At 60.7% G+C, this 9,820-nt stretch overlaps 1 protein-coding gene across 1 annotated transcript in view; it reads right to left on the reverse strand.

Moving 5' to 3' along the window:
- Positions 1 to 9,820, reverse strand: part of SLC6A19 (solute carrier family 6 member 19) — an 18,670-nt gene that overhangs the window by 3,139 nt on the left and 5,711 nt on the right. Inside the window, exons 2-8 of the mRNA XM_046672077.1 lie at positions 6,950 to 7,090; positions 6,191 to 6,328; positions 4,572 to 4,753; positions 4,035 to 4,145; positions 3,575 to 3,687; positions 1,229 to 1,357; positions 944 to 1,100 (exon numbers count right to left, since the gene is read on the reverse strand). Coding sequence (XP_046528033.1) covers positions 944 to 1,100; positions 1,229 to 1,357; positions 3,575 to 3,687; positions 4,035 to 4,145; positions 4,572 to 4,753; positions 6,191 to 6,328; positions 6,950 to 7,090 — 971 coding nt within the window. The remainder of the gene's footprint in view (positions 1 to 943; positions 1,101 to 1,228; positions 1,358 to 3,574; positions 3,688 to 4,034; positions 4,146 to 4,571; positions 4,754 to 6,190; positions 6,329 to 6,949; positions 7,091 to 9,820) is intronic.

Here is a 9,820-nt window from a genome sequence, read left to right on the forward strand (position 1 = left end):
TGCTCCCGGGCTCCCCAGGCGTGCTCCCTGAGGGTCCCGCTGGTGGCCTGCTCACATCCCTCTGCTTCCCTGTCACTCACTGATTGCACACAGCACTGGACAGCTCTCCCCCCCGAGCCCGCACTGTGCAACCATCGGGCTGATCTGAACCATTGTATGAATACCACATCCCGTCTTTAAGCCCAAGTGTACTATTAAAGCTGGACTATGTTTTGCAACCAGGAAGGGAATCACACTGTCCGGCAGCGGTCAGGGCCCCAAGTGCCCAAGCAGATACACGCACCAGAGATGCAAGGACCACCGTCTGCTCGCTGATAGGGCAGCCCCTACCCTGCACACTTCCTGGGATGCATCCTGCACTGCCCAGGTTCAGAGTGATGAGCGATGTCAACGGGGCCTGAGCGAGGCCCCTAAACAGATACCCTGGTCATGTGGCCTGTCCGCCAGGCTAGAGCAGACCACGAGGCAGGCTGTGTGCGCACACAGGCTCGTGGTGAGTAAGCATGAAGCTCCGCACCGCTGGGCTGACCCTGTGCCGCTGCATCCAGCCCCACGAGGGTCAGCAAGCCTTCTGGCACCGGCTCCTCCCTCCCAGGGTCAGTGCTCCCAGTGGTAGAACCTCCAGAGAGAAATCTGTGCTTAGGGGGCTGAGGGACTAAGTCAGAGCCGTGGGGGCCCAGAGGCTTCTGCAGGGAATCGGCTCCAGGATCTGACGTGGGACATCCCAGGGATCCCGTCACAGGACAAGACCCTTGTGCAACTTAGAGCATGCAGTGAGTTCCCAGGGCCCCTGGCGGGGCAGGAGGGCCGGAGGCGGGGCCTCATGGGGGCAGGGAAGCTCAGTGGGAACTCAGCTCCAGGGGAAGCTTGGTGTTCGCCCAAGGGTCCTTCGCTCCCGTCTCGAAGCTCCCGAATGGGAGAGGGCTGCCCCAGAGGGACTGACCTGGGAGAGGAAGGAGTTCAAGTCGCAGGTCTGGAAACTCAGCTTGGCGTAGGCCGCGGGGTCAGTGGCGTTGCACCATCGCTGCATCTCCTCAAAGTTCTCCTGCGTCACGTTGCCTTCGGGCAGATCGAACGCGTTGATGAGCGTCAGGATATTCCTGGAAAGAGCGCAAGGCTGGCTCTGGCTCTGGGTGGGTGCAGGCCCAGTGGGCTCTTTGGAGGCAGGGTGCACAACCCCCAGGACAGGCTGGCACAGCTGCCGCGGGAGCGCGAGCTGGGCACTTACGTGCTGAAGCACTCATCGTAGCGCTCGGTGGCGCGGAAACCGATGACGGAGTAGATCACCGTGGCTGCGAACACGGACGTGAAGCCATTGATGATGGACACGATCACCGAGTCCTTCTCGCAATTGTTGCTGTGGACGAGAGTGGCGTCTGGTCACAGCAGGCCCAGGGACAAATGTGCACCCAGCGCGACCCGCGCTGGCACACGGCGGGGCTGAGGACGGCGCAGAGCTCCATCAGGGAGCGAGCCTGAGAGGCCCACCTGCAGCTGTGCCGGGGGCAGCATGCAGCCCGCCGTTCTCCTGTGACCCTGCGGGCCGCGAGCACAGGGTGGCAGGGGGCCTGTCCCCAAGCCCCCCGCCTACAGCTGCTGGCCCCTCGCTCTTGCTGTTCTGACACTTCATGATGCCACCCCTATGAACCTGGTGGCCCCTGACACCCCCAAAAGCACTGAGGACCCCTTTAGCAGACTTTAACCCCCAAAGCTGGAGCTGGAGACCCCTGTGTTCAAGTTCCTGCTTGGCCAGAGCTGTTCTGGGCCTGGGCGGTGAGCACTCAGCCTCACGCTGTCAGGATTGCCCCCCGGGCCTTGCACCCCACCAGCCACAAAGGCCTCGAGGAATCGGCTTGGGCCAGGCCCCCCGCCCCACCTGTACCTCCTCCCCCACCCCCCCACATGCCCTTCCCCCCCAACCTCCTCCTGCCTTCCCCGGCTCTCCCTGGGGGTCCCACTTCCTCCTGGTTGAGGATCCCCCATCTCCACCTGAACACCTAAAGCCATCCTCAGCTCTACACGCCCAGAACCCAGACCTGACCTTCCCAACTCAACCCCACAGTCTCCCCACCCTCCACCCTCTGTTGATGCTAACACTATCTTTCCAGATGCTTCCATCCAAAGCCTCGATGCTTAGCCCTCGGGAAATGCAAGTCAAACCACAGTGAGATACCACCAGGGTGGCTGGAATCAAAGAGCCAGATGATAGCAAGTGTTGGTGAAGGTGTGAAATCAGAGCCCTGCTACGTGGCTGGTGGGCCCGTGAAATGGGGCCGCCGCCTCAGAATCAGCTCCTCTAATGTTCAAACCTAGAGCCAGCACGTGACCCATTCCTAGGTGGACCCAAGAGAAATGAAAACACATGTCTGCACAAAAGTGTGCGCACAGATGTTCACAGCAGAGTTTTCACAACAGCCAAAAGTGGAGACAACCTGAGTGTCCACTGACAGGTGGATGGGTGAACACAATGTGGTCCATCCACACAGTGACCACTGTTCGGCCATAGGAGGAGCAAGCACTGACACCTGCTATGACACGGGTGAGCCTTGAGGACGCTGTGCTCAGATACAGAAGGACAAATCCTGCAGGATCCCCGCTCTGTGATGCATCCCAAAGAGACAAATCCATAAAGGGAGGGAGCAGATGAGTGTTGCTGGGGCCAGGGGGCTGGGGGATGGGGGGTGGCTACTGATGGGTCTGGGGTCTCGTTCGGGGTGATGAGAATGTTCTGGAATTAGCGGTGGTAGTTGCACAACTCTGCAAATATCCTAATGCCCACTGGACCGTGCACTTTAAATGGGTGAGTTGTACAGCACGGGAAGTATCTGCGGGAAGCCAGTACAAAATTCGCCCTCAGCTCCATCCTGCCCGATCCGCTGGGAAGCCACCCCAGGACCTCGCCAGGGCCCTGCCAGCCCCACCCTCTCCTGACCCACACCCACGGCCAGCAGGGCATCTTCACTCCCCGCTCCTGCCTGAGTCTTTGCTCACACAGCACCTTCTCCACCCCCAGCCCGCTCTGGCCTGGTGAGGCCCACCTGGCCCCAGGCTCCTCCAGGACCCTCGTCCTGCTCCGCACTTTCTTTCTCTGTGTCTCTTATCTCCTGTGACCCCATAGGTGCTCATCTAGCGTGTCCACCTCTCTGCAGACCGCAGACCCCAGGAGGAAGGGTCCCAGTGCACCAGGGGGCACGCAGTGGGTGCTCCATTAATGCTTGTGGAGGTGGACTGACACCAACGGCGTTCCTTTGGATGCCCTTGGGGGCCCTTGAGGTTTGGGTCCTGGATTCTGAGGGGTGACCAGGGGAGGGCTGTGGGGGACCGAGGGGAGAGCACCAGGACACCCTGTCACTAGGGCTGAGGCCAAAGGGAGGCCGGGTCATAAATGGGCCTCGCTCATGGTACCCAGCTTGTGCAAGCCCTCACAGCTCCTCCCCACCTCTCCCGTCACCGTCCCCCACAGCCCGGACAGAAGCGGACCACGGGGACAGCGAAGATGCAGCCAGCCACACCTTGCCCTTCGCACCTTGCGCTCTTTCCATCTGTGCCGCGGGACCCTCCCATCCACACTCACTGGACAGAGTTGTAGCTGGAGAAGGAGATGAGGCCCCCAAAGGCCAACGAGAAGGAGAAGAAGACCTGGGTCCCTGCGTCCAGCCAGGTGGTCGGTTTGGCCAGCTCCTCGATCTGCAGCCAAACAGAGATGCTCAGCTGGGGCCACAGGATAGGGCCCAGGAAACGAGGAGGGGTGGTCCTCAGGAGAGGCGTGGGCCCCCCAGCCGAGGCGCCCACCCGCTGACAGCAGAGGCCACAGGGCAGGGGGCATGGTTCAGGATGGATGACGACCCCTGGCGGGGGCAGCCGATTCCTCCCGTGCAGTAGCTGCCCTCTGTCCATCCTCCCAGAGCCATGGTCAGGCCGACGCACAGCCCCTCGCAGGGCCAGCACGCACGCCGGCCCCAGGGGAGGCCCACCCCCCAGCACGGCCTCTTCCTGTGGGGTCTGGCGCCCAGGGCAGACAGTGGGATGCTCACGTTCGGTGTGAAGAGGAAGGCGATGCCGTTGGTGGCTCCCTTCAGCGTCAGGCCCCGGATGAGGAAGACGGTCAGGACGATATAGGGCAGCGTCGAGGTGATGTACACAGCCTGCGGACGGGGCAGACGTGGGCAAGGGGGCAGCAGGCCGGTGAGGAGAAAGGGCTGGTCAGGAGGACTCCACTCCACCCCTCCCCGACGCACCCCTCGGCCCCAGCTTCCTGGGCAGGGGGACCTAGCCTCACTTCCGTCTTCCACTGTTCTGATGGTAACTGTGGCTGTCATTGTGATTACGTAATGATGACCACTTAGCTCCTCCCGCTAGACAGACATCATGCGTCACCCCTGCACATGGCGTTTAAAGCGCGTGCTTGAGAGCTGTCTGGGCTGGCACCGAGTCCCCAGGCCACCAGCCTGGGCGATCGGCAGTGCCAGGGGCAGCAGAGGCGCAAGGGGGCCGTGACCCTCAGAGCTGGTTACAGGTGCGGCCAGCCCAGGCATGCCCCTGTGAGCGCCCATAGCCCCGCCTGCCCGCACCTTCCCGGTGGTCTCGATGCCGCGGATGGTGCACACATAGAGCACACTCCAGGCGCAGGTCAGGCAGAGCAGGACCCACCACTGCACGGAGCCCGAGTCATTGATGGAGGTGGAGATGTTGAGGGTCTCCCGGTACCAGAAGTAGTCCACGGGGGAGCTGCGGGCACACTCTTCCACGTAGCCTGGGGGATGGGCACTTCAGTGTGTGGTCACAGAGAGTGGGAACCCACGGGAGGACAGAGCATGGGAAGAGCCACAGGGAATGCATGCTGTGCTCCTGGGGCTCTGACACGGGACGTGGCACACCATGTGCATGCACATGCACACAGACATGGTTGTGCACACAAGCATGCCTTACACAGCTACACACATGTGCACACACATACATGTGTGCGCACACATCCACACTGACTCACATGGACATACATGTACACACCATGCATAGGCACATCCACACATGCCATGTACACACGTGTGCACGAAGTGTGGCATGTGCACCCCTGGGCCTCAACTGCCTGCCCTCTTGCTCCTGCTCCTGCTCCTGCTGCAGGCAGGTGGGAGCCCCAAGGCATAGCCGGCAGCCAGCGCCTGGGCAAGATGCTCAGTTGTGCTGGTCACCAGTCTTTGGGGCTCCTGGCCAGGGTACACGCCAGGGGATTCTGTTCGCCCTACATGCTCTCACCACTGTGGGTCCCAGGGCCCTTGCTGCCCCTCCAGGTTCACGGAGCGGCACTGAGACCCTGCTCGGGGGAAGCAGTCTAGTCCTGGAAGACCCCCCACCCCCAGAGACTAGGAGAGTGCCCTGAACGGTCCCAAGTGCAGCAAGGGTGGCCCTGGGGTCAGGCCTGTCCCCTTCTGAGCCCACGAGGCCCATCCTGCCAGCCCGACCCCAGCACCTCTGCAGGGACCCATGCAGTAAACCACGCTGACCAGTCTCTGCTTGTAGGACCCGCAGCCCCAAACGGGCAGTGCACGTCCTGCTGCAGAGTGTAGAGAGCTGCCAAGCTGAGCACAGGTCCCCGTGTCCCCCCCGGGCCACTGGCAGAGGGTCTGCTCCCCACCGTTCTTCCCAGGGGGTGCAGAAGGGCCAGATGGCGAAGGGCGGGCAGCCCTGGCACACGCCTGTGGAGTCGAGACTCCGACTCCGGGGGACAAGGAGGGAAGGGATGGGAGGATGAGCACAGCATACTGCATGGCGCCAGGAGCAGCCTTCTGCAGAAAGGCCCACACACACCCCGGCGGTGACCTGGAGCCCTGGTGTCCTCGCTGTGAGGCTGGGGATGGGTCTCCGTGTAATGCGGGGCCGTGGGCCCACTGCCCTGACTGGGGACGCTGTGGGAGGACCCTCGGAAGGGCCCGCTCCTCTCCTGCAGCGACCTCGGCTCCTCTGGAGGCAGCTTTCCAGGGCCTTTCTCTTGCACAGCGATTGTTTTATTGCTCTGTTGCCTTAAATTGCTCTGGTTCTAGCCAAACCTGAGCTATAACGGTGGGAAGTTTAGAAAATCGGAGGGCGACTGTTCACGGACCATCAGTCTTCCTGTTCGAAAGTGTGGGCAGCCCCACAGAGCCAGCCTACCCCCGACCCCCGAGCCCTGGCCCCCAGCCCCGCCCAGGCTCACCAGTCTGGTTCTCGTTGAGCGGGCACTGGCTCCACGGCAGAGGGTCCTGGAAGGAGTTGAAGAAGTACCACATGACCCAGGCGATGATGGTGTTGTAGTAGAGGCCCACCATGAGGGACACGAACATGGACGCAATGCCTGGGGGGACATCAGAGCTGGGGTCAGGGGTCAGTGCTGGGATGGGGGTCACTGCTGGGGTCAGGGGTTACTGCTGGGGTGGAGGTCACCACTGGGGTGAGGGGTCACTGCTGAGGTGAAGGGTCAGTGCTGAGATGGGGGTCACTGCTGGGGTGAGATGTCACTGCCGGGGTCAGGGGTCAGTGCTGGGGTGAGGGGTCGCTGCGAGGGGACCCTCCTCACCAACTATATGTGAGCGGACAGGGGAGTACAGGAGAACAGGAGGACGGCCTCTGTGGTCAGCACCCCCTCCGGCTCCCTTGGGTGCTTCCTGGACCCTCCCCAGGCAGGAGTGGGGAACGCTGCTCTCCCCGAGTGTCCACACCCTCCCACATCCTGGGTACCTGGGGACTCAGGACGGCCTCTGCTGCCCAGCTGGTCCTGGTGGGCAGGATCAGCCCTGGCCTGGACTCTGCAGCCAACCCTCCCATGAGGCTCTAAGGAAGGGTTGGCATGGGCCTAGGTGGGGACAGGCCCTGGAACTCTCTCTTCCGGGAAATGGACGGGCAGACGGCAGGGAGCAGCTCTCCCTGCCGCCACCAGGCCCAGGCGGGGGTTGCACCGAGGGGTACAGACACGCACCTACACCCTTCAGGATCGGGTGAATGGAGCTCCAGATGCCCACGCTCCCCTTCCGCAGCCTCTGCCCAATGGCAAACTCCAGGTACAGCAATGGCATCCCCTCCACGACCACCAGGATGAGGAAGGGGATCATAAAGGCCCCTGCATGGGGAGAAGGCAGCAACGAGGTCAGGTGACGGTGCCCAGGAGGCCAGAGGCTGCCTCTGGGGACACAGCTTCTGCAGAAAGTGTCTGCAGAACTTTGTCACAAATACAAACTTCGGAGCAGTGACAACCTCACTGCCCATGACAGCCATCAGCGTTGCAGAAAACAGCATCGACTGCCGTGGAAAATTCTAGAGATGAGCAATCAAGGACCCAAGCTTCGAAGTAACAGCAAGACCCTTGGATTGGGGTCAGAGCTAATTCCACGTTCTAGAAGCCCTGCTTGGCAGCTGGACGCAGGAGAATGCGAGTTCTCGCCTGCGCAAAGTCCAGTGTCCTTCAGACCTGACACAGCGGACACACGAGGAAGCCTGTCCCTGTGTGCCACTTTACAGGAAGGTGTCCCAGGTGCCCTGCAAGTTTCTCCTATTTGTGAAGAACCATGTTAGTGTCTCTACATCTGTAATAATAGGAGGTGGTGTGATCTCAGGATGTTGGTCACACTCTGGGCCCCAAGGGGACAGCTCTAATTCAGGGCTGTTAGGAAATGACTTTGAAATGGGATGACATTTGGAGTTGTTTTGAAAGGGTGGTAATTCTGTGCCGGGGCTGGAGCAGGAAAAGTCACCCAGATGGTGTGGGAACCAGGAGGGAGACAATGCCCTGTTGAAACCAAGGTTCATATTTATCATTTAAATTGACTAGAAGGTTAAGTTAACCCTCGAATAAAGGCGATTATTTTAAAATAAATAAAAGATACAGATATGCTTACCCTAAAAAGGAAAAACGACCCGCTCTTCCTACAAAAATTAGATTTAATGCGTGGGACGCCTCTTGTAAAGAAAAGCCAGCACAGAACGCAGCCACGTGTGGGTAGGTGAATGCACCTGCATTTCCTCACGATGTCTTTAGATTCTGTCTCTTTAGAGGGACTCAGGCTGGAGCCTGCGGGTCGGCCTCCTCTCGGAGCTCCGGTCAGCAGGCACCCACCCAGGAGGCAGCTCTGAGGACATCCGTGCATTCAAACACGGCAGCATGTAAAGAAGCGCACATCACTCTGATGGCTCCCTCTTCTTGGAGGGACCCACCGACTCCCCATCTCAGCCACACGGGATAAGAGGGCCACCTCGGCAGACCACCACTTGTTTCACGGGGGCGCCTTGTGCCCCCTTGTCACAGTGGCCAGCTTGTCTGCTGACCCCACAAGCCCATGCCTGCCCCACAGGGTGGCACACAACAGTGCCTGGGTAGTTACAAAGGAGTCCACGCTGGGCAGAGCAGGCCCAGCGTGAGCCCCCTCTGGGGCTCCAAGTCCAGCCAGGGAGGCGTGGACAGCACATGGAACCTTCACTCAAAGGTACAGAAAGGTCGGAGGGAGAGGCCATAGGAGCCTAGGGTCCAGAGGTCACCAGGACACTATGTATCAAGGGGTCTTCAATCTGAGCCTTAGGGACCCTGCTTAGGGACGTGGAGGAGCATCCTCCAGAACATTCTGCCAGGGGATGCAGGTGTGGTGCAGGGTCTGTCCTCTCTGCTCTCTGATGGACCCCAGGGCCCAGCCTGGTGCTTACCAGGAGCTCCGTGACCCCCTGCCAAGCAGAAATGATAGGACAGGGACTCAATGATGCCCCCTGGGGCCGAGGGAGCCAGCCTCCATGGCGAATCGGTCCCAGGTGGGGTGACCTGGGCTGGGCAGTGGAATCCCCTCCCTTCCGACATGATTCCCTCCGCCGGTGTCCTCAGGCCTGCTCTGGCAGTTCCACGAGCCCCCGGGCCTCAGTGCAGGAGGAGGGTGAGCAAGGGAGGCCAGCAGAGGCACCAGGTCGGGGCTCCCAGCTGCTCCCTCCCGCCGGACGTGGGGCCAGCGGGAGATCTGAGAGTGTTTGAGGCACACACGGCACACGCAAGTCCTGAGCACAATCTACAGAGATAGCACAGCCGTGGTGACAAAGGTCGTGACCATTCAGTCAGGATGAAGCTCAGTACCTGAAACTGGGTGATAAGAATTCAAAACAGAATTTATGGAAGAATTTATGGCTTCAGGACTTCAGCGCCGATTCAGGTCCCAACCTGATGGGGCCTCGCAGGCTGGGATCCCTGGACGCCCGTGAGCCATAATCACTGACTGGGATGCTCTCTCGCCAGAACCACCTCTTGATCCCTATTGGCCTGGGGAGATCCAGCTGTGGACCTGCCGAGTGGTGGGGGCCGCCCATATCCGCCACATCTCCTCACCACGACGTCCCCGGGTCTGTCCCTAGAAGGGGTACACATGACATCCCAGTGCCTAGAGCTGTTGCGCAGCCCGGCCGCCCAGCACTCAGTACCCTATCTCCCTGCTCAGGCTCCTTTCTCTCGTTTCTCCCTCCCCATCATTTTCCCAGAACCCCAGGCAACAGTCAGCACCACCCCGATCCTCCCCCTTTTCCGACACACTCCTGCTATTCATTCTCCACCAAACCTCTCAAACCCATCACTTCCACCCCATTGCCTGCCCCACACCTCCCCAGCTGGACCACTGCCTCCCACACAGGGCTCCTGGTCAGGGCTGGTGTCAGACCCTGAGCCAGAGGTCCTCAGTGGGGTGGCACTGTGTGTACACGAGTGTGTGTGTATGCGCACACAAGTGTGTGTATGTGCATGCATGGGTGTATGTGAATGTGTGTGCGTCTGCATGTGGGTGTGTGCACATGTGTGTGTGCAGGTTTGTGAGTGTGTGGACACGTG

Source organism: Equus quagga, chromosome 9, assembly GCF_021613505.1.
Source record: "Equus quagga isolate Etosha38 chromosome 9, UCLA_HA_Equagga_1.0, whole genome shotgun sequence".
Taxonomy (NCBI): Eukaryota; Metazoa; Chordata; class Mammalia; order Perissodactyla; family Equidae; genus Equus; species Equus quagga.